The sequence below is a fragment of the Daphnia pulicaria genome, chromosome 6 (genome assembly GCF_021234035.1).
Source record: "Daphnia pulicaria isolate SC F1-1A chromosome 6, SC_F0-13Bv2, whole genome shotgun sequence".
Classification (NCBI taxonomy): domain Eukaryota; kingdom Metazoa; phylum Arthropoda; class Branchiopoda; order Diplostraca; family Daphniidae; genus Daphnia; species Daphnia pulicaria.
The window spans coordinates 13,711,068-13,734,718 of NC_060918.1; the positions used below are offsets into that span (position 1 = coordinate 13,711,068).

The 23,651-nt window shown below is 37.4% G+C and overlaps 6 protein-coding genes across 9 annotated transcripts; 4 read left to right on the plus strand and 2 right to left on the minus strand.

Moving 5' to 3' along the window:
• Positions 1-5,697: 5,697 nt before the first annotated feature.
• On the minus strand, positions 5,698-6,847 carry LOC124341923 (protein TSSC4-like). Its single transcript, XM_046794879.1, has 2 exons — positions 6,756-6,847; positions 5,698-6,691 (listed from the first exon to the last, which is right to left on the minus strand). Exon 2 carries the CDS (start codon positions 6,635-6,637, stop codon positions 5,933-5,935), a length of 705 nt encoding a protein of 234 aa, XP_046650835.1. The 5' UTR covers positions 6,638-6,691; positions 6,756-6,847; the 3' UTR covers positions 5,698-5,932.
• A 152-nt stretch (positions 6,848-6,999) lies between these two features.
• Positions 7,000-9,100, plus strand: LOC124344518 (ribosomal L1 domain-containing protein 1-like). Of its 2 annotated transcripts, XM_046798081.1 has the most exons (7): positions 7,000-7,321; positions 7,379-7,530; positions 7,597-7,744; positions 7,821-7,969; positions 8,042-8,313; positions 8,372-8,863; positions 8,900-9,100. In XM_046798081.1, exons 1-7 carry the CDS (start codon positions 7,079-7,081, stop codon positions 9,028-9,030), a joined length of 1,587 nt encoding a protein of 528 aa, XP_046654037.1. In that variant the 5' UTR covers positions 7,000-7,078; the 3' UTR covers positions 9,031-9,100. The 2 variants fall into 2 exon arrangements, with proteins under 2 accessions (XP_046654037.1, XP_046654036.1); XM_046798080.1 differs by having other exon boundaries at positions 8,372-9,100.
• Positions 9,101-9,309: 209 nt separating this feature from the next.
• LOC124344520 (notchless protein homolog 1-like) lies at positions 9,310-11,510 on the plus strand. Of its 2 annotated transcripts, none has more exons than XM_046798082.1 (8): positions 9,310-9,417; positions 9,514-9,846; positions 9,907-10,043; positions 10,119-10,453; positions 10,532-10,826; positions 10,898-11,119; positions 11,193-11,319; positions 11,388-11,510. In XM_046798082.1, coding segments are annotated over exons 1-8 (1,464 nt in total). In that variant the 5' UTR covers positions 9,310-9,415; the 3' UTR covers positions 11,401-11,510. The 2 variants fall into 2 exon arrangements, with proteins under 2 accessions (XP_046654038.1, XP_046654039.1); XM_046798083.1 differs by having other exon boundaries at positions 9,404-9,440.
• Positions 11,511-12,229: 719 nt separating this feature from the next.
• On the plus strand, positions 12,230-14,208 carry LOC124344585 (putative vacuolar protein sorting-associated protein TDA6). Its single transcript, XM_046798181.1, has 10 exons — positions 12,230-12,413; positions 12,546-12,749; positions 12,846-13,010; positions 13,091-13,179; positions 13,243-13,356; positions 13,423-13,561; positions 13,635-13,685; positions 13,759-13,819; positions 13,920-14,002; positions 14,071-14,208. The coding sequence occupies exons 1-10, from the start codon at positions 12,317-12,319 to the stop codon at positions 14,160-14,162; spliced, it is 1,095 nt and encodes a 364-aa protein (XP_046654137.1). The 5' UTR covers positions 12,230-12,316; the 3' UTR covers positions 14,163-14,208.
• A 242-nt stretch (positions 14,209-14,450) lies between these two features.
• LOC124342259 lies at positions 14,451-20,814 on the plus strand. Of its 2 annotated transcripts, none has more exons than XM_046795223.1 (22): positions 14,451-14,741; positions 14,808-14,974; positions 15,041-15,124; positions 15,213-15,299; positions 15,365-15,479; positions 15,541-15,705; positions 15,772-15,969; positions 16,041-16,301; positions 16,375-16,541; positions 16,621-16,782; positions 16,842-16,953; positions 17,035-17,196; positions 17,262-17,321; positions 17,384-17,523; positions 17,606-17,721; positions 17,799-18,000; positions 18,065-18,186; positions 18,245-18,367; positions 18,429-18,494; positions 18,557-18,642; positions 18,712-18,807; positions 18,996-20,814. In XM_046795223.1, the coding sequence occupies exons 1-22, from the start codon at positions 14,565-14,567 to the stop codon at positions 19,848-19,850; spliced, it is 3,723 nt and encodes a 1,240-aa protein (XP_046651179.1). In that variant the 5' UTR covers positions 14,451-14,564; the 3' UTR covers positions 19,851-20,814. The 2 variants fall into 2 exon arrangements, with proteins under 2 accessions (XP_046651179.1, XP_046651180.1); XM_046795224.1 differs by having other exon boundaries at positions 18,429-18,470.
• LOC124342262 (acetylcholine receptor subunit alpha-type acr-16-like) lies at positions 20,540-23,522 on the minus strand. Its single transcript, XM_046795227.1, has 9 exons — positions 23,368-23,522; positions 22,536-22,696; positions 22,427-22,471; positions 22,108-22,206; positions 21,771-22,001; positions 21,528-21,699; positions 21,303-21,455; positions 21,070-21,230; positions 20,540-20,980 (listed from the first exon to the last, which is right to left on the minus strand). The coding sequence occupies exons 1-9, from the start codon at positions 23,420-23,422 to the stop codon at positions 20,786-20,788; spliced, it is 1,272 nt and encodes a 423-aa protein (XP_046651183.1). The 5' UTR covers positions 23,423-23,522; the 3' UTR covers positions 20,540-20,785.
• Positions 23,523-23,651: the final 129 nt, after the last annotated feature.

Genomic DNA, 23,651 nt, shown 5'->3' on the forward strand with positions numbered 1-23,651 from the left:
CACAGTGCTGATCAATCACACCGCGCACTCGACTTGTGTATTTTGTATTTATACAGCCACTGATCACACGTCCACATGCATTTAGACAACCTTCAACTGCCCTCTGTTTCAATATTATTACTCAGACAATTATCAATTATTGCTGTGGAGGGGGGGGGGGGAGAAGCTATGAAAGTCCAATTTGATGGTCACTATGATGTCTTCTGACTTTATCGTTTGACACCAATTTTAGTATCCGAGGCTAGTCGGTGTTATTTGTTTTGTCTATTATTGTTCATTCCGTGTTCAAATCTATGCGAATCATTTCTCCGTTTATTCTGATGAGCTGAACTGATAATTTTTTATGTCTATATTTTCAACAGCAGCGTTTTATAGCTTTATGTTATACATAGATTATCAGTATATAGCTTGGGACGTGATTCGGTCTCTTTGCAATCCTGTACAAATCCTAAAATTTTGCAATTTTCTGATCCCCAGTATGTGATCGTCTTTCTGTACTTCAATTTCCTCGAAATTATTTTTTTTTTCAAAGCAATTGCATTTAAAATCTATTCAAAAAAGTAAAAATTCAATACGTATGACGTATATCGTGTAATACCACTCTGGATGAGAAACCCTTAATACTAAAGTCATTTAAAAATGGTAACCATCATTTCCATTTTCTAACTGAGATGGAAAGATAATAAATCAATAGCAACAGCTAAAATTAGTTCAATCATGGTTCAATTTTATCGATAATATTTAGCCTTGCATTCACGAAACAATTATACAGGAACGAATTGGAAAATGAATATGTTGCAAAGTGCTGGTCTAAGTCTAAAATCAGTTACGTAAAGTAGGCTACGTAACGGAAAAGATTTGATAAGACAAAAATATTAACGCGACTAATTTTGTCGACGTCTCCTCGCGCTGGTTGGAGAACTGCGTTCGGAATTCACCGACACCCAGCGTCTGATTTATCTTCCAAGATAACAAAAATGCCAAAAAAGAAAAAAAAAAGTATCTATAAGAGCACACATTCAATGAGGCCTATTATATACAGGTGAGGTGTCGCCCACCGTCAGCCCAGGAATATGGCCGAGATAATATGGACGAAATCGGCTACCTGAAAAGGCTCACCGCAACCTTTTCCGCCATCCGATTACACAATAAGCCAAAAACTATATCCAAAGGAGCTAAACTCGTCTATGAGATAATGTATAATACCGAACAAAGGCTGACGTATATTTTCCAAGATTTATTAGGCCTTTGTTATACTATTAGAATCTTATCCGTCTTATCTGCTTTCTTGTCACACTGATGACATATAAGACAAATGAGAAATGCATTAGGTATAAAAAAAAGAAAAAGAAAAAATGATTTCATAGATCGAAAATCGATTTCGACGGCGCTTCTCGGAAAAATCGAATATGAAATCCCGACAGCAGCAGCAGAAGACACAATAAGCGACTTTAAGAGTTTTATTCATTGATGCCAACAAATCACACTCTGCCTAAAGCTATTGATTGTTATTGCTGATCTTTTTTTTTTGAAAGGGCGCTACTGTATTTGGCTCTCTAGTCGTCGTCATCATCTCATCTTTCAGCAGAAAACGACGCGCAGAGCCGATGGATGGAGACGGGTGACGAGAAACAGCCGCAACATCTTCTCTCTCTCTACACGCCCATTTTCGTCTTGGGTCTTTCCGCTACGCTGCGCTGATTGGTATCGACGTACGTATCTCGACTGTTGTTGTTGTTCTTGTCGCCTTGCCTCCGCATTCCGCCAAGTTCACCAACTAATTAGCGCCGGTCCTGTGGTCGTTCCTCCGTGACAAACCAGCTACATCCCGCAACAAATTTGATTTGGGATACACAAAGGTATTATTAAAAATTAAAATGGGACTAAAAATCGACGCGATGAATTTATCCAATTGGAATGAAATGAATTGACAAGGTTTTTTCGTGGTTGGAGTCATAGGAAATTTTGGACCCTTATATTCCTGCTGTTATAATATTCCGATTCTCTGTGCGCTGCTATCTGGGGCGGCCAGGCCCCCATGCCGAGTCCCGTTAACTGATAGAATCGTTTTCTCTCTGTGTATAGCCTCTCTCTACTCATCACGATGTTCCGCTTCACCGCAGGGGACACTTCAACCGACCGGCGGTATAACATCTATACAAGCGCGGTCTAGAAGATCTCAGTCCCGGAGTATTTAGAAAAGGGGGGAAAATTCAATAAAGAATCATATTAATTTAAAGAAAGAAAGAAAAAATAAATCAGATTCAAAAACAGAAAACGGCACGGTCTTAATCTATATATATAGGCACGCCGTGTGTCAAAAGACTCGGGAATGTAATCTATATGGAACTATCCATTCCAAATTCACGATCGGAGAAAATTAGAAACCGCTAGTATTTGGCTGTGTACTTACATAAGATAGCAGATCTCAATTCAACGCTATCTTTTCAAAGGTTTCCCCCCTTTTTAAAAAGGAATAGTGTTTTTAATTGGTATACATCTATATACTGAGAGAGGGGTAGGGGGGGTTGACACGGTCGGGTCGTCGCAGCCTACTAGCACACACGAATTGAGAAAACAAATCCATCCCATCTCACCCCCGCTCTGCGCGCGTTATACTATATACTGCTGGTCTCTTTTTCAGCTTTCTTTAGATGTTTCTCTTCGTCCACAAACGCGGAGTCAACTTTCAAACGCACCGCCGGCCCGCCGCCGCCGTCCAGCATCCAGCACCGCGGCGGCCTTTTTTCTCGCCCCCCCCCCTCTCTTCCTCCAAGCTTGTTTTGTTATATTATATCCTAACTTTTTTAGACCAGATACACGAGGCAAATCCTTTCGCTTGTCTGAGTCGAGTCCACGCAAGTTGATTGTTTTGGGTTTCTTAATTAATTAATAACTCGAGATAAACTTTGATCGCGTTATTGTGATGCCCTTGCAAGATGCTTGTAATCACACTTGTTTCCAGGAATGTTTGAACGCAATTTTGCTCAACAGCGGAGTGGTGAAAAATCAAACGGTCGAAGGAGAAGAAAGGTCTTGTGGTCAAGACCACGCCCATACATACGCGCGATGCGGGAACGGCGTAATGATGGGTCACGTGGCGGAAGTTGTTATATCCTATAGATTCTTAAACTCGTTCGACCCCATTCGGCGCTGTTTAAAAATGTCCATACCATATAACTTTCATTCCAAATTCGTTTTTTCTTTTGGGAGAGAGAGAGTTGAAAGGCTGCTCGATATTTTTCAATGTTGCGTAGGGCAAGTTCACAACTATTCGATGCGTAAGCCGAAAAACAAAAAAAAAGTGGAATTGCCATAGATAAGATTAGCGATCGATATTTGGATAGTTTTGGGGATTTTTCCCTTCTTCTTTATAGGATCATATCCGCGCAGCAGCGCAAAGTGGGGGGAGATCGTGTGGCCGCTCGCTGAGCCGTCGGCTCTTTTGTGCCTCGGCCAACCTGCCGCCACCGCCGCGGACGGTGACACTGCACAGCTCAACTCGTTCCCTTCGTCTCTGTATATACATCCACAGCAGGGAGAGAGAAAAAACAAAAACCAAACCCAAAAAAAAGAAAAAAGAAAATAGAAAAAAAAAAGGCCTCCCAAATATTTCGACATGAAAAATACGCTTCATTGCTGATGCAATAGACATAAGGAGGAATGAGGTGTAGACAGCAGTTTTCGGGACTTTGGGTATTAGAGATTGGAGCGACTCGGGTCGTTGAATGGCCGAGATCTGCACGACGAACAAAAGCGATCGGCGCCGTTGAGCGGCGGTGATTTTTCACAGAAAATCTTTCCTCTCGTTGGTCGTCGCATTCTCTTATCCGGGCAGCCATCCGACATTTACCAATCAACAAGCGCAATCATTTCAGCATCGGGGCGCGCTTTAGGCTAAGAAAAAGTGTAATGTCCTCCTCCGTCGCTCTCCGGGAGAAACTCAAAAAAGCTCCCACGGACTGTAAGACTAAACCGCGAGAAGAAAAGGGTCGAGTTTCTACGATTGATCATCCATCAAGTTGTTTCAAATTATTTCGTGTTTTTTGTTTTTTTATTTTTTATTTTTTAAAAAAAGGGGGGAGGCGCTTAAAGTTCTTTTTTTTTAAAGAATTCACCGAGTCCACAGCGAGACATGACTAGACTGTATTTCCCTTTTTTCTTTTTCTTTTTCTACATCTCGGGAAGACTAAACCAATTTCGATAATAGCGATAACCCCGGCGAGAAACAAACACGCCGAAATGCGCATATAGATTTCCAACGATTTCAGCACTCGCTCAAAAAACTGAAATATTCGATTTGATTAATAGACGACACGAGCTCAAATATTTCAAAACAAATTTTTGTTTCCGCATCAAAATAAAACGACGCAGTCTTTGACGATAATTTAATTGGCTTTAAACGTGCATCTCTATGAATAATATTACAAATTATACAACAATCGTCTCATTTTTATCGAAGGTATTTTTTAAAAGGTTTTAGGTTTTTTTGTAAGTTTTTATTACGATCAAAATGTTCATAACGTGCATAATTCGGTATTGTAGAATCGGCAGCCTTCTGTTGGCAACATTGGAATTTCTGCGCTGTTTTTGTTGGAGGGTAGAAAAGGGGGGAAGAAGGGGCGTGTCTGCAGATGAGTGCAAAGTAAATGTATACATATGTCCTATATTGTAATAGTAATTGTTATCTCTGGTCGGTCACAGCTGGGAGATGCGAAAAGCCGGACTGTCGTCAATCCTTTGGCAACGCCACACGTCCAGCAGCTTTTTTTGCGCCTTTGAGTTGGTCTGGAGCTGCCGCAATACGTTATGTTCCGCTACATTCCGCCCAATCCGGAAAAAGAAAAAAAAAAAAGATGGGGATATGAAGGAGGTTCAAGATGCGCCGCCGTCTATAGATCCGCTCGACCGCTTTGGCTCTCCAAGTGCTCTGCTGTGTGTAGCCCCCCGGAAACCGTCAAATGACCGCCCATAGCATGGCCGTCCGTGCTGATAAATGTACAGAGAGCTTCACGGCCCGCGACGACGACACATCATTAAGACGGCGACGGCTATAACGCCAGTGCCGAAATGTGCCGACACATTGCCCAGCTCTAGCACGTGGAAAAGAGAGCAACTAATAACGAAATTTTGACTTGCATTGCGCCGTAACTTATTACGTATAACGAAAATCCGAATGCCACATTATTCGTCTCGACTGTATTTGATGTCAGCGCTTGGCGGTTGTATCATTTGAATATTAGTCACACTTCAAAGACGGCTTGATGACTCATATCGATGAATCTTTTCACCGCTTTTCACGTAGCAGATAGGGTATCTTTTAATGTTTTTGTTTTTTTCTGTTAAAGGTATTTGTGTTCAGATGTAGATGCAACGCCATAGCACTAAAGAAACTGGTGCAATCGAACTGTAGGCTATTATCTCTACTAAAGTGTGTGCAATTCATTTCTATTTTAAAAGCTATTTTGGTGGTTGAACAAACTGTAGCAAGAAATTTTCGAATAAGTTGAAGACTCATCATCTCAAATGTTTGATCTTATCAATCTAACCATCAATCAAGGATGTGAGAACGATTTCCGTTAACCTTATAAATTACTTCACAAAATAACAGGTTTATGAGTTGTGTCTACAGATCGCATTTATGTTATGTTTACGTGATGTGCACGATTTAAATTACACGCGATAATTTTTTTAAGAAATTTGCTTCTCCATAATTGTATTACAATTTACCATCACAGAAAAAGCCTGTTCCAAAAACTGAATTTTCTTCTCGACTAACTATTAAATCATATGGTCACATAGTTACAAATACTGTGGATTGGGTAACTTTTTCAAAGAAACAAGGTGCTATAAACAAGAGTGGTTTATGTCATGAATTCCAATCATAATCATACTGAGTTATTCTTCACATTGACACAATAATCACAACTTCCTACCCATTTTTATCATCAGTATTAGGATCTTCTTCTCCATCTTCTTCTTCCAGGTGACTGAGACAGCTCTGTATTTTTGTTGTTTGTGATGAACCTTCAATGCTTGCTTTCAACTTTCTCCTGCTCTCTTTCTGCTTTTTGGATCCAGAACCAAACTCAAATGCGGGCATAACAAGTTTCCCATCTCTGTATGTTTTGCCTTTTTCTGATCGCCCTTCAAAAGTTTTAGGTTTCTTGAACACAATTTTCCCTGAGGTATCAGCAGGCTCGTCAACATCTTCAAGTTTGCGCTTCCTGTCTTCCAGGTCCCTGAGAAATGACAATGCAGCTGCAGTGTTGGACTTGTCAGTAACATCCGAAGTTGCAGCTAAATTGTACTTAACCCATTTGTGTGGGTTTTTCTTGTGATCAGGAGTATTGGTTCTGTTTAGATGATGCTGTCTTCTTGGGGGATAGGATGACTTTTTCAATTTTGGCATGGGCCTTTTAAACATACTTTCTTCTCCCTTATAAATCGTCACGTCGTCGTTTTTTGAATTCTCTTCATCGATCACTATGTCACACGTAGAAGAAGACAATGCCGGTATTTCTTTGTGGGCAAGTTCTACAATAGGTAAATTTCCAAAAATTGATTCCCGTCTAGCAGAAAATTCTTCATTTTGACACTGCAAAGTGAAACTGTCATTTAGCTTTTGGGGCTCCATAATTGGGAAGATAAGCCTATCGCATACAGATAAGGAATCGTGATCTCCCGAAATCTGCAAACAAAAATCCACATTAACAGTAAAATCAAATTTAAGTAGCTTAAAGTTGCTATCTAACCTGTAAAGTGAACTTGAACTTTTATTTGATTTCTTTTGGAAAAGATATGAAACAAAAGCAGACGGATCGAAATCAAGCATTGTTGCCATTTAAAGACAGTCCTAATTGAAAAATTCAATTTTTTTTTGGTAAAAAGTCAGGATAATTAATTTAATGAGATTATTAAGTTTTGTTAATTTTCAAAAATCATACTGGACTTAATGCGATGTAGTTGGTTTACTTTGATGGCATAATGGCAACACCTTCTGGCAGACGCCATAATCAAACCGAAAACACGTGGATCACACAAACTTCATTCGTACGGGCTGAATTCAACCACCAAAATGGGTCTTAAAATTAAGAAGTCACCAAAGCCAGTAACAGCTACACAAAAGAAGCAATCCGTTCCTAAGAAATCTACGGTTTCTCCTGCGAAGAAAGGAACTCAGATACCCCCTGCTGGAAAGAAAACAGAGAAAAAAAAATCTCAGAAAAAAAATGTAACCCGTCCGGTTGACGTTCCATCCGAGTATGTTAATATGCAGGATCCATCGATAACTTCAAAATGTGAATTACAAAAAAGTTCGGTAAGTAAATGAAAAATACGTTGTAGTTTTCAGTTTTTGATTTTGTAAATGTTTTAGGTTGAAGCTGCTGTTAGCGCAGCTTTCAAAGCACATGAGCTAACTCTTCAGAAAACGAAAGGTGGACAACTATTTGACAGCGAACCACACCCTATAAATCTTCTTGTGTCAGCCATAAAGATTTCAAGTTCTGATCCACAACCCTTTAGAGTGTATGTTAAAAAGTTACAGGCTTAGGTATTAATTTACTAAAATTAATTTGTATTTTATTTTTTTAGTAAGGTACCACATCCATTTTTGAATGATGAGTGTGACATTTGTTTGATTGTCCAAGATTTGGAAAAAGGATGGAAGGTTAATCATGAACCTACCACTCAACACTATCAAGAACTTCTTGACAGCAAAAATGTTTCTTTCATATCTGAAGTGAGTTCTCCTACTTAATCTAATTAGTTTTAACCATTACAATCAATACTTAACTGTAAAATTTAAATTTTGTTAGGTAATGCCCCTGAGACAGTTGAGAATTGAATTTAAACCATTTGAGGCAAGAGGAAAATTTGCTAAGCGTTTTGATGTTGTATTGGTTGACAAAAGAATTGCCAAGTTTATTCCAAGATATCTTGGTAAAGCATTTTATCAAGCTGGAAAGTATGTCATCATAATTTCGTGTTTCAAGAAGTAATATTTAATTATCTATTCATTAATTTGTACCACTTTAAGATTACCTGTGTCAATCGATATTGAAGCTGAAGATCTTTTAGCCGAAGTTAACCGAGCTCTAGCTACAAGTATGATGTCTATGTCGAATAAAGGCTCAAGTACACAGATGCAGGTTGGATTGTCAAACCAAACTGAGAAGCAAATAATCGAGAATATCATGGCAGTTTATGAAAGCATGCCAAAACATTTCCCCGGGAAATTTGAAAATATTCGTAGCTTATATATTAGATTCGGAAACAACACATGGACTGTTCCAATCTACGTCAGTTTTGGTAATTTAATTAATATTGTGCTTTGCGGAATCTGTAACATTTATTGGTTTTGGTTTAGCCACTCGAGATTCCGTTACATTGCCAGTCTCCAAGAAACGCGACGAGCCCCTGATCGACGATCTTAGCACACTTGCACCTGGTTGGAAAATTGCTGTTTACCCTAGCGGTGAAGTTAAAAAGATTAAAGACGAAGGATACCAACATACGGATTTGGACGCTGCTATTGAAGACATTGAAGCGCCTGAAAAGGTTTTGGAACTAGATGGCGACGAAGACATGTCTGATGCTGAAATCGACGAAAAGAAAACAGCTGCAGCCAAGACGTCACGCAAAGCTCCCAAAAATGTGAAGAAGACGAAAAGAACAACTGAAGCATCTGATGTTGAAGACGAACCCAAAAGTCAAGATAAATCAGAAAAGATTTCAAAGAAAAAGAAAGCGAAACCAGCTGATGACAGCAGTGAAGACGAAGGCGATGCATTGGAAGAAGAGTACATGAAAGAATTAGATATTCTAGAAGAGAAAATAGTTGGAGCAAACCCTGAAGAAGGTGACGACGCTGAAGATGGTGACGACGCTGAAGATGGTGACGACGCTGAAGATGATGTTGAAGAAGCTGTCGAAGAAGAGGTAAAGAAAGCCGATTCGAAACCTAAGCAGATCAAGAAGAAAACATTGAAAAAAATGAACATTAAGAAAAAAGCCAAACGCGCGTAAATGCCTGTCTTTTAATTATGTTTTGTATTCCTTGAACTGCTGGACAAAAATAAAATACCATGATCGGCAAGTGCTTTTGAGAATTTTAAAATTTCTTGGAGGAATTGTCAAAATTGAATCTTGAATGATTGAATCAATGTTGCATGAATTGATTAGTCTTTCATAGTTTACGTAGTTGCCTCATTTTAATTTAACCTTGAAATATTTTAAGTCATAACAGATTTATAAGAGTTTTCTTAGGATTCGTACACCATTCTTATTTGCTGCAATTTTTTTTTTTAAATTTCCATTTCCGAATTTTTTTCGGAATGTAATTTCAAGTTCAGAAAATCACCGTTAGATGCCGAGACAGTAAAACACGTGTGTCGCTGTCGAAAAAACGAAAATGTAAGTGTCCATGAGTGAGACATGTAATTTGTTTTTATGACAACTTAAACTGATTGAAATGCATGTTCTATTCTAATATTATGTACGTATTAACAGGATTTCAAAAAGGAAGTTATCAGAGTCCGATGAAAAGGAAGAAGTTGGTCATGTTCTTGCACAGTTCAAATCCGAAAGTGGCGAACTTTTGGAGTCTCCGATTGATTTACCTCTCAATATAACTACAGCAAACTTGCAGTTGATTTGCAATGCATTCGTTAAAAAGAGTGACGATGAAGCTACTCCCTATACATTTTTTGTTCAAGATGTAGAAGTTACAAGTAACCTTGCTGCTGCTCTCAAAAACGTAGTATTGGACAGTGAAAAAGTATTGGAAATTATCTATCAACCTCAAGCTGTTTTTCAAGTCAGAGCGGTGACTAGATGCACAAGGTAAATAAAATAATAGCATTTATTGGTCAATAACTAATATAAATACATTTAATTTTCTAGTTCTTTACCTGGACATTCAGAAGCTGTCATTTCAGTAAGTTTCAGTCCTGATGGGAAGCAGTTGGCTAGTGGCTCAGGTGATACCACTGTCAGATTCTGGGACTTAAATACAGAAAGTCCCTTGTTCACATGTAAAGGTAAAATAGCTTTGAAATTGCAAAAAATTTCCTGTTTTAAACAGTCAAGTTTTATGCCAATATTTTATTTTACAGGACACAGACATTGGGTTCTGTGCACTGCTTGGGCCCCCAATGGACAGACTTTGGCATCAGCTTGCAAAAGTGGTGAAATTCGGTTGTGGGATGCCGCAACTGGGACACAGAAAGGCAAACCACTTGTGGGTCATAAACAGTGGGTGACCTGGCTTGTTTGGGAACCTTTTCACTTGAACCCACAGTGCAGGAAGTTAGCAAGTTCTTCCAAAGATGGTGACGTCCGGATATGGGATGTAGTTCTTGGTACTTGTTTGATTAACCTTGCTGGTCATCAACAAGGGGTATCATGTATAAGGTGGGGTGGAACAGGACTCATATATTCCGCATCTCAGGTAATTACAGTCGTTTTCAAAATATATACGAACCAACTCAATATTTATTTACTTAAAATTAACAAAATGTGGTTACAGGATCGGACAGTAAAAGTTTGGCGATCTGAAGACGGAATATTATGCAGGACATTGCAAGGGCATGCTCATTGGGTCAACACATTAGCGTTGAGCACCGACTACGTTCTACGAACTGGCGCTTTCGAACCAGCAGAATTTGGGCGCACTCAGAAAACTTTGACGCCCGAAGAAGCACAGAAAAAAGCTCTGGACCGATATAATCTAGTTCAACAAGTCGGTCCCGAACGTTTAGTGTCTGGTTCGGACGATTTCACTCTGTTTTTATGGAATCCTGAAACAGATAAAAAGCATTTAGGTGATGTTTAAGTGGTTTGACATGTTGTGAAGTTATTTAACACATAATTCTGATTTTCTCTGTATTTTTAGCTCGTATGACGGGTCATCAACAATTGGTTAATGACGTCAAATTTTCTCCCGATTCGAGATTGATTGCTTCAGCCTCCTTCGACAAATCGATAAAAATCTGGGATGGAAGAACAGGCAATTTCATAACGACTCTTCGAGGTCACGTACAAGCCGTCTACCAAATTTCCTGGTCGGCCGATTCTCGGCTTCTTGTTAGCGGAAGTGCAGACTCTACTTTGAAAGGTAGGGTTTGAATGAAATGCGATATTCATTTAATTTTAGAGTATATGCAATTTGTCTTTGTATTCAATTCTAGTTTGGAACTTAAAAACAAAAAAGTTGCATTTGGACTTGCCCGGACACGGTGATGAAGTATTTGCTGTTGATTGGAGCCCTGACTCACAACGAGTTGTTTCTGGAGGACGAGATAAAGTTCTGAAGATGTAAATTTTCGTATTCTAATTTCTATTTTTCGGTTCGTTTAAAAAAAAAAATTATTTACCCTTGACAGATGGCGATATTAACAGAAATCTTCCAATCGATTAAGAAAAGTCTTGATTGTTGAGCATCGTTCTTTTCCGTTTATAGGACTGATCTACAATACAATGGCCATAAACAGCCAATTATTGTTAAATTCTGTATTTTCATTTTATTTCCTTTCTTTCTTTTTTTTTTAAGTAGACTCCACTTTTAAATAATATGTATCCTGGCAACCTTCACCAGAACGTATTTTTTACCAGGGATGAAAGCTCAACAACACTAGTATTGTAAGTAAGTTGTGTATTCGTATATATACGTAACCTGTACTATGGGTTAATTGAATTTGAAATTCGATAAAAGGTAATTTTATTGGTCAAGTTGCAATTAAACAGGTGACAGGGCTATAATAAATCATGCGATTTTATAGAAGTTTTAGCGTTTTAATTGAAAAAGAAACATTCTTAATCGGCCTGGATTTCTGGAACATTATTTTCCCTATTAAAAAGGCTACAATTTTGACTTTTGACAAATAAATAATAAACAAAGAAAATTTTTTTTTAAAATAAACAATAAGAAAAACGGTAGAATTATTATGTGATAATATACAAAATATATCGGCTTGTCTTAGATCGTAACAGACTAACAGATAACAATGCAATCCAGACCGAAATATTGACTGATGGTAAACAGTGGCTTAAGCTGCCATGGGTGTTTTGACGTCAGAGCTGACGTACTGTCTTTACTTAATTCATGGAGGCGTGATATTATTGACTAAATACATTTGTGACAGAAGTATTGTAGAAAGCTGGAGATTACATAGGATTGAAATAAATAATGTAGATACCAGTCATAATTCTACATGATAAAAAAATGGCTCGTCAGTCTTCTATCCTGTGGTTGGGAGTTAGACGGAAACATTTTGCATTCGATACATAGTCAACGTACCTTGTATTATATCCAATGCAACAACAAGGGAAAAATATACGAAAATGGTTTCACCTTTTCGTCTTCGTCTGTGGATTGATTGCGCATCCTTCTGAATCTATAACACCCGAAGGTAAACACACGTACGATGGAATTTAGTAAAATTAAGACAATTTATTTTGTCCAAGGAATGGAATCGGGATTTTTCTCTAGCTAATCAACGTCTTATCCTACTACAGCTTATAATATATTTTTATTTATTTAGTCGAACAACTTATCCGATCGTGGTCTCCTTTGATTTGGCTCCACAGCGAAGAAAGTTTTCTACCTAGCACAGTGGAGTTTTTTTTGCCCGAAGTTACAATTCAAGATGAAGAAGGTACAATTATCCAAGACTATGTAACCCCCGAAACTCTGATTGGCGGAGAAAACAGCTCAGTGTTACACATGCAAACACGCGAACCTTTGGGTACGACTATTTGAATAGTATTTTTATAGGTTTTAGTAATTAATTCCTATTCTATCAAATTATTCCCCATTGGGGTTGGAAATTTTACAAAGATAGATTGCCCCGCTTGTTACAACCTGGATGTATTTTTCGGCCAGTCGATCGAGATGGGAGGCGTGCCTGTCTACACAATCTACCGCGAATACGACGATGCATTTAATACCCTCGATGTCTCTTATTTCGCGTTTTACCCGTATAATCGTGGAAAGGATGCGTGTGTAGGTAGGGTATTTACCTATTTGATGAATATCCTTGCGTAAAAAGCTTCCCGCTACTGTAAAATTCCTTATAACAAATTACAGGTGTCCCAGTTAACGGAAGTTGTGTAGGAGCAGAGAAAAATCTTGGAAATCACGTGGGCGACTGGGAACACAATGCTCTGCGTTTTAGAGTTAGTATTTTTATAACGTGCTTAAAAATAATGAAAACTAATCTTTAACATTTCCCCTTGAAGAATGGGAAGCCGTATATGATTCACCTTAACGTTCATAGCTTCGGTGCTTATTATACTTGGAATGAAACTACAAACAATTTTCAGTTCTTTGTTGGGGAGGAAGTTCGAGCTGCGGTATGAGTATCTTTTCTTTACTAACGTTTGTGATGCAGATGACAATTAGTTTATTGTGGAGAGTAGGTTGGTCGGGATTACAATGACGAACCTTCTGAAATGGAAGGAAGGTATGAACCACAGTATCCGCAAACAGTTGAACTTATTGGAACTCATCCCGTTGTGTACAGTGCTAATGGTTCACACGGTCTCTGGGGATCAGCAGGTCTATAGATAATTTCATATTAATCTCTCGCCTTATTTTAAACGATTGTTTACCAATATTGATGTGGTATTAGATGTACACACTTACGTCCCTGGCCTGCCTCTTCAGGATTTCACAGACGAAGGAAAGCATATATTCAAAAATAATCTAACAATATGGATTTAAAACTGTTAAATGAACTTTTTATGGACCTGCAGGAATGGCTTGGACAACGTGGGATAACCTTATTATAATTCCATGGTTGCCCAGCAATATAAGGTGTGTCCATTTTTTATCAAATAATTTATCTTCCTATGGTTACATTCGGGTTAGTCGGGTTAAAATGATACATCATTGAGAACTAAATTATTTGTTGCAGCTATGAAGGAAATTTAAATTGGTTAAATTTCCTCGGGGACTGGGGTAACAGCGCAGAAGGGTGTGAATACGAAATCGTGACTGGTAATAAAAAATGGAAATATGGCATAATAACATTATCACTGAAAATTTTATTGTATTTTGTGAAATAGGTGAATGTGAACTTGGCTCGGGGCCAAGTGGTCCGAGAAGCAAAGTAGATTTCCCAGATCCGGAGCCTAAAACTTCTATGCAAAACTACTGATGGTTACAACAGAGATTTTGAAACAGAAACTTCCTTTACACGAAGCGTTTAGACCCCACTTTACTTTGTCACCCAGCAAATGTAAAGAAAAAATATATATTTAGAACGTTAAATTTAGAACGTTAAACAATGTCTTCCGTTACTTTTTACAGCAAGCATTGGCATTTGGTTAAGAATTTTTACTGCTTTTTCTGTTTTTAAAAATGGCGCCTTGGTGCGCCCGAGTACATAAACGTTATCTGGCGTCGTTGCATTTCATTCGAAGAAGAAGAAAAAAAAACAAATCCGACAACGGTTGGGTCAGTAGAGTGAGTGTTGACTGCTGTTGAGCAGAAGTGTCCGTTTTTAAAAACTGTGTGTGAGTGTGGCTGTGTGTTTTGGGAAACATACTTAAATTTTCCAATGGCTGAGGATATAGAAATGGAAGATGAAAACTTCCTTGAACTAATATTAAGCAATCTGTTTAGAAAAGATTCAAACGGTGAGGCAATCGACTTCTATTTAAGACGAACTCGGTTAGGTCGTCAGGACAACGTAGAACAAGATGAAAAGTTTAAGAAACTAAAAGAACAAATTGAGGTAGTGGAATAACATTTATATAGCTAGCATGATATTATACAAAATAATTTGTTCTTGTGAAAACAGAAATGTGGAGGACATCTTGGTGAGGAACCTAGAGGTTGTCATGCCATAGAGCTTGTGTTTCCTGAAGATATTACAGACATTGATGGAATCGATTCTGACCTTTTTAAAGCTGAGTACATAGAAGAATGCATGAAGTGTGGAGATCTTCTTGATCTGGAGCAATTCAGGTAAGTGCTTCCCATGTCAAAGACAGAATAGTTGATACAGCATGATGTAATGAACAAAAATTATAGGCTCGGCAAGTCACCTTATAGTTCAATCAACATCAACATGATTATGAAAGGATATGAAACATGGGACTCTGTATCAAGAACTAGGTATTATTGATTCAAAATAGTAAAATACCCAATACTTAAGTGTTGCTATGAAATAATGCTCTCTTTTTCCTCCTTATTTATTATAAAGTCCTCAGAAAGGCAGAAAGCTTCCAGACTTTGGATTACCTCTCGAAACCTCTCCAGAAAAATTCAAAAGCAACAACCCAGGAAAAAAGTAATAAGGAAAATTTCCCTTTTTAAATTGCTTGATAAATTTACTTAAGAAATCTTTTCTTATAGGAGTCGCCGTGTTGAGTATTCCATTGAAGAAGATTTGGCAATCTTGAGGTTTTTGCTGGCAAATAACTTGTATGATAAAGTAGGAGGGAACGCTACATGGAAAATAGTTCATAGAGTAGGTTTGCTCATAAAAATTAAAGCATAACATGAAGCTTATTTTATTTCTTCTTTTGTAGACATTTCCTAACCATTCCTATCAGTCATTACACAACCGATTTCGCCGCTTTATCCTCCCCAACCTCAAGAAATATAAAGGTCTCACGAATAGTGAACGTAATCTTTTCAGTCGGGTTTCGTTCAGTGGTAACTCATCCGCATCTTCACCAGATAAATCCGTAGAGGTGAGCAATCAGAAACTATCGTATTTTTCTTCAAATTTAACATATGAAAGTTCAACCACGTTTCAGATCGAGAATGGTAGTATTTCGTCATGCAGTGTGAGTCCAAAGAAACCTACGACAATTGATAAGGTCGCTTCTGTAGATGAGCAAGAATCACCTAATATTAGTCTTTCGTCTGTCAGAGAAAAGATAAATCAGACAAATGAAACGGTCATAGTCGATGAACTCATCACGAGAGGGAAAAAACATGTTTCATCGAGCAAAGTAAGTACATTTTGTCTTAGATCGATTGGTTCTTAATCTAAACTTATTTTTGATTTTCATTCGCTTTTCAGGTGGAAGAAATGGTGCATTTACAAATAACTGAGGAAATAACCAAGGAAGAGAACAATCCTCTACAAATAACTGAGGAAATAAACAAGGAAGAGAACAATCCTCTGACCCCCAGTTGTCTTGCGATGATACTAAACAATCTTTTTCGGAAGGAATCAAACGGTGACCCCATCGAATTTTATATGCGCCGAACTCGTTTTTGTCACCATGAGAACAATTTGGAATTGGAAGGCAAATGTAGTAAATTGAAAGAACAAATTGAGGTTCGTTTTACACACGATAGATATTATTCCAGTTTTTAAGGAATTCATTTCTTATTCACATATTGTTGTTTAGAAATGCGGAGGGAATTTCGGGGAGACGCCTCATAGCTGCCACTCTATAGAACTTGTCTTTCCTGAAGTGATTGAGGACATCGATGAAATTGATTCTGACGTTTTTAAAGCTGAATACGTAGAAGAATGCATCAAGTGTGGAGATCTTCTTGACTTGGAAAATTTCAGGTAAGGTTGTTATTTTAAGCCTAACGATTAATTGCGCGAAATGATAAATAATAATTGTTTTTTCTCAAAATTTGTTCAGACTGGGCAAGTCACCCTATGATGGTTCAATAAACATCAATAACATATTGAAAGGACATGATTCGTGGGAAGCTGTAACACGAACCTCTCCTCGAAAAGGCAAAAAACTACTACATTCGGGTTCATCTTCCGAAAAAGTTGAAAGTTGCTCTTCTGGAAAAAAGTTTGCTTAGTATGTCTATTTTTAGGTATTTCTGAAATGACTATGAAATATTTCTTTAGGATACTTGTTGAATACTCCATCGAAGAAGATTTGGCTATTTTAAAGTGTTTGCTTTACAAAAATTTGCATGATAAAGTTGAACGAAACACTACTTGGAAAATAGTTAATCGTGTAAGTTTAATGGAGAAATAATTTTGATTACGGGAAATAATTGTGTAATTCAAAAATGTGTTTTTTTTTCTTTTTTTGTAGGAGTTTCACAAGCACTCATTGCAATCTTTACAAAATCGATTTCGCCAGTTTATTCTTCCAAATCTCGACACCTACAAGGGTTTGACGAAAAGTGAACGCAACCTTTTTAGTCGCTCGATGAATGAAAACTCACGTTCGTTCTCGTCAGAAAGAAAGAAACTGGTATTTAGTGAAGCTTAAGTAAATTTGTTATATTGTTTGCAAATATTCTTTTTAATGATTTGCAGTCCATGAGCCAAAATGAATCCTCAACGGCTGATGAAATTAGTGATTCTGAACCGAACGTGGTAAAACTTTTTTATTTATTTTTTCGTACCTTTTAAGTTATGAAATCCACTGTGATGGTTAGGTATCGATGCCATCACCAACAAAAGTTAAGACATCATCACCGAGGGTCATAGCAGAAAGTAGTCTTTCTGGCAGCGACTTGGAAGATTTGGAATCTGTAAAATCATTGAGGGTGAGGGAAATCACCCCAAAACGCGCTGGGTAAGCTGATACAGAACAAATAGAGAACAGTAGTTTCATCCTCTTACTTTTACAAATTTGTCTATAAAATATTTATATTCAGAGATTTTTCTGTCGAACTGGATAAATGTATTCTTCAATACATAATTCTCAACAAGAGATATTCTGACATATCTAGGAGGAAACTTTGGATGGATATTCAAGGATCAGGTTTCAAAAGTAAAATTTAAAAAAAATTATACACTTTGTTTTTTTTTTGTTTTTTTTAATTTAAAAAACCTATTTGCATCCCCTAGCTACAGGACAGGACTGGAAATCTATTAAGCGTCGGTTTCATGACGTTATCCTAAAAGACTTAGAATCTAAGGAGTACGCTCTCGAAAAAAACGTAATTCAGAGATTCCGTTCCAATGAGTCGTCTTCCTCAAGCGAGCGGGATAGTGATATCGACGAGGACAAATTGGTGGCTACATCTTCTGTGAAACCGCAAAAATCTGTGTATGTTTTGGTAGTCTTTAATAGGAAGACATTTAACGTAATCAGTCCTGTTCATGGTTACCAGGCCCAGGTTGTACACTTTAGAAGAAGACAAGTTAATCATTGACTACATCGCCAAGACAAACAGATACGAGGAAGTACGAGGAAAGAAGTTATGGGTTGACATCCAAGATAAGATTTTACATAGTAGGTAATTCAATTTATTATCCTTACTCCCGTTCCTTAAAATATTTTTAAATCCTAGAGTACAATCGTTCGTGGGAATCGGCTAAAAATCGTTTTCTTCGAAACATCTTTAAAAATCTGGGCAAATTTAACCTTAGTCCAGATATTGTCAAAAAGTTTAAACACGGAGCGGTTGTTGAAAGTAAATTATTCAAATTATTTTAACCACAATGAGTCTGATAATGTTTTGATTGGATTTGTAGGAAATTTAGGTGGATGTCAAGGTGGTTTTCTTGATAAAAAAAGTGAGAGAAGCGATTCTAGTAAAAGTATTAGCACTTCTAAAATTACAAATTTAGTTACATTCTATTAATGTCCATGTATTTTTCAGAAAAAAGAAACGTAGTTGAGGTAGAATCGGAAGAGGAAGAACTTCCTAAACATCCGGCGTTAGCCACCAACAAAATTCCAACACCGGTAATGGATATGAACATTCGTCATGTTTGAATAGTGTAAAGTTGTGCTCAATCAATTTTTATTTTTTAGTCGAAGAAGCAGAAGCGTCAACTATTTAAACAGCCTGTCATCCCTCTTCCGATTGTGTTTTCTCCTCATCCTGCTCCTTCAAGAGTTAACAAAAAAGTGTGTATTTTAGAATGATATCTAGGCCAGCTCATGGTTGAAAAAGAATTAATTATAGTATTTTTTAAAATTCTTCCGAAAGCAACTTTATATTTTTTTACTTCAAAGACAATTTTAATTGATTTCTTTATACTCGTTTAACATATTGCCTACTATTTAAATTCATTATCAATCTTTTCGTAATATAGCGACAGGTTGAATCGTCGAAAGCTGAAATGAAACCAAATGAAAAGAAAGAAGATTCGGAAACTGGGGTTGACAAAATGAAGTCAAAGGAAGCTGTTTCTAATCTTGCTACATCACCAACGAAACCTGACGTCCTGACGGAAGCCGTTCCAGCTTTAGTTACTACATCTCCTGTTCCTGAAGCTTCTTCTAATTGTCCACTACCTAAACCATTGCGTTCGGCGCCTTCCGTGCAATGTTCTGTGGTGGTCAAGCGATTGACACAAAAAGAATTGGAAAAATATGGTTGCAAAATCAGTTTCACCCACAAGAATTCGTCCTCTACCCACGTTCAACCATCGCCCACGCTTCCACCCCTTGTGATTCCTCCAGGCACACTTCCACCAGAAAGTCCAGCAACGACCTCGCGCTTTACGGTGGAGATATCTCCTTGCCTCCTTGCCGCTAGATTGAATGCTGCTGGATCATCTGTACCATCCATTGCATCAGCAAACCGTGAAACAGTATTGGTACCATTATCATCACCTTTGTCTCGAAAATCCATAAGGAAAAGCGACCATCCGAGATCAACGAAATCAAAAGATGACGTCGATGAAGTGTCTTCTCCTGAGGCAACAACGAGAATGTCATCGGAGGATTCACCGCTCTCAGCAACATCTTCGACGACGACAGAAGAAAATTGTAACATCTATGACGAAATAAATAATGAAGCTGACTTAGCTACTGAGGTGGATTCATCAGTGCCAACAAATACCCGCAATCTTCCGTTTCAGACAAAAATTCCGAACGAAAATTTAGCAAGATTGATAAAAGATGACCAGTCAAGCGATGGCTACCATACTCCCGTCGAGGGTTAACTTTGTCCTCTCAATCTAAAATATTTCCCATGAATTTTTTTTTTAATTGGCGCTCTTTTTCAGAAAAATACATACTTATAAGTGCATGTTTTGAAATGTGTGACAAGGGTGAAAAGTGGAGTGAAAACGAGGGAAAAAATGGTTTAATTGTATATATTTATTTTAAATTGAAGTATTCAACAAGGATCAATAAATTGTTTACAGTTAGGAATTTCTCACACATCTATGTCTAATTTACTGACGTTTTATTAAATTGTGGCTTTGCTGTCGATACATCGGTTCATTCATTAATTTGAAGTTCACTCATTGAAAAACTCGCTCATTTTCGGTCTGATTTAAGTGCAAACCGCAGACAAACTTCCGTTAGAACGGGGTGGTGATGTGGGTGATGCTTCCCTTATACGAAAGCTCATTAAATTATCCGATTACGAATTTACTATGGAAGTGTTTATTTCAAAATAATATAGTTGGATTGCAGCTTCCTTTCTCTGTTGGTTTATTGGTCATCATGACTGCAAATTTATTGTAAAGAGCTATAAGTACTGAGCTCTTCCATTTTGACACATCAAGAAAATGACGATTGGACGCATTGTTGCGCTTTCAATTTTGGTTGGCTTTTATTGTGTTTTCCACAGTCTTGCATTGGGTGTTCCGCGGTTTTTATAAAAATGAAACGACTCGCAGTATTATTTGTTCGAATTCACGACCACCGATTCATTACCAGTGCGCAATTTTATTGTCAAGAAGAAATAACGCTTGTAAAAATTTCACTTCACAAATGTCTGTGCACTTACCATGAAGCAATAGTAATCTAAAATCACTACATAGCCGAAATATAGAGCAATCCATCATTAATGAAAACATTCAACAAAGCAGAAGGCTTACATGTAGCAAAGTTAGTAGGTATTGGTCTCTTGAATTATGATTCTCGTAACTCAACCTAGGAAACTTATAACGTGGAAGGCAATAAAAGAGAAGTAAATGAACAACATGATACGTTCCAAAGCTACGCTAATGTTGGTCCAAGCTTGTTTAATCTCAATTTCTTGAGATTCGCCGTCATCGTGAACAAATTGTTGCGATACTTTCTCAGTGAGCTCCTTCGCTACTAAAAGGTTATTGCTGGTGTACTATAAAAATGATATTTAAAAAATAATAATTAGTTATCGTTATAACAAACCAGATAAAGAAAATGAGCATTGAGCAATAGTTATAATACCTTATGTGAAACCCCAAGGATAGTCCCAATACGGCCTGATAAACAGCTTCGGATGAAAGTCGGTGGCGATACTGATTTCGAAAGCCGTGTCCAGCGTAGAGATAGAATGGTGGATAGGATGGAAGATATCACCACGACCAAAGACCCATTATAAAAGGAAACTATCCCAATCAAATAAAATTAAAATTTAGATTGAAGTACGGCAGGATAATTTGGAATTTCAAGTGAATTACCAATCAATGGCGTATTTTCATTTCCAGCCGGAAGTACCGTTTTAAAGTACAACAGGTAACCACACAATAGGGTCAAATTGAAAACTCCCACAATCAGTTTTGCATCCATCGCCGGCGGAATGATGAAAGTTGCCAAGATTAGAACCATGATGACTAAAGAGAATAGAATAAACATTAATGCTATGCGACATAACACAAAAGGAGTAAAGGAATCAATGTATGAACCTATGGTAGGTATAGTGATGGTCGTCGATAGAGACCTTTGAATGGTAAACTTCATGACCAACGATTGGTAGGGTTCGGTGCAGCAGTCGTATTTTTTAACCTCAACACTAACTTGCGTGGACTTAATATTCCATTCGGACATTCTTTTGTTTATCAGTTCGCTGATATCCACCTTTATAATAATAAACAATTTTAATATGAAATTATTCTTTGGACTATTGTATGATGATGCGCACACTGTACCGTTGTCGAATTATTCGTTGGACTAATGTTGATTTTAAGCGCATTGTGCGTCCACGAGCCAATTTTCGTTGTACATGTGACGCTATCGAACGGATAATAAGTGGCATCAGGGGGGCAGATGGAAACCATATTGCTTATGGGAACCCAAATAACGGTACCGTCGTTACTTATTAGAACATCATTCGGTGCAAAAGAACGCTCTTTGGATAGTAATCCATAGGAATTGTAAACCTTAATTTAAAAAAAATACGTATTTTAATTTTTAATATTAAGATCTGTAGTAATTAGTTAAACTTGAAATTAGCTTGAAAGACAAATAAGATATAAATTAACTCACCTCAAAATCAGGCTTCCATATTTTCTCATTGGGCAAGTGGATGGTCGTTAGTCCTTCATATTCCGCAGGAGACCACATGAAACGAGGATCTTTCCAACTCTACAGAAACAACCAGGAGAACAAAACAACAATTAAGAAAATCTGTAAAGCTTCTTGTTTAGCAATCTTGTTAAATGATCATGTTAAATAATCGCATTTTAACGGAACAAAAATTACGAACAACTATGATTCTTAACATAACTTAATTGCACAACAATTATACTTGATAAACTAAAAGCTTTGGAATAATTTTCATCTTTTTTTAAATCTTGAATGTTACCATTAAAAAAAATCCGATGGCGGAGAAGCGGGATTGCAATTCATCCTAAATTTAAAAAAATCCTAAAGAAAATATTTTCATAACCCTCATTCATTTATAAGAGTTTTACGAAATTAAAGCTGGTAAGTCTCATTGAAAGTTCGACATTAAGCGCATCCGTGTGATTTATCACGGGCCGGATTTGATTGTTGTAAGAGCGTAGGAGATTAACGTGAAGCTTTTCAATAACGTTGAAGTAGTCAGCTTCTGCAGCAACGGATGGCTGCCATGCTAAACAGAATACAAAATTTTTATTAGATAGAATAATTTCATTTTCGGGATTGAAAAAAAATAACATTAACGAAACTTTTGAACTTTACGGAGAACTTCAATATCTTTGTATGCTACCATTGGAAATTCTTATTCTGTACCGTAAACTAAAGACAGAACTTCGAACCGATAAAAGAGTAACCGTTAAGATTATTATTATCCGCTCATGTACTAAACACATAAATTATGTTGTTATACTTAGTACACCTGAATAGCCAGCCAAGAGACGCAGCAGATTGAAAAGTAAAGCTTAGTTACTGCTTAATGGAATTCAAATGACCTTGAAACGTGCTTATAGTTTGGAGGATCTTGGGGTTTACGTGACTGGCGGCTACATTATTTACTATACTGGTTAACAATAAAAATATGCTTCAATTGCAAAATGACGCTTCATCTATCTGCTAGTTATTACTTAAATACTTTTTTTTCAGCGTTTTCCAACTGATAATAGGAGTGTGGGCCTTAAAAAGTTAAAAACCGTATGCCATATGCCGAACGATTTTCTTTTTCTTTTTTTAAAGTCTGCCAAAATATTGGGCTGTCCATCATATAGAAATGACAAAATATACGTAAAGTGGTACTTAAATATTAATTTCGTGGAATTACTTTCAGCAAGGTTAAGCTATACTTACTTAAAACAACGGCGAGGAATAGGCAGTGATTGATAAAGAATAGCACACGAGACATCCTCGTGAGAGCTCCTGTTGAACGTTGAGATTTCAATGCTGTTGGGTGAGTGAAGAGATGATGGCTGATGTCCCAGTTTATATACTAGTACGACTGATGGCAACATAGAATTAAAAGTCAACCCAAGAGCATGGCAACAGCAAAGCAGACTTGGAAGCTGCCATCTGATTGGCGAGCTGAAAAAGGATGTTTCATCCATTTCACAACTGCGTAGTTGGAACCGGATCCC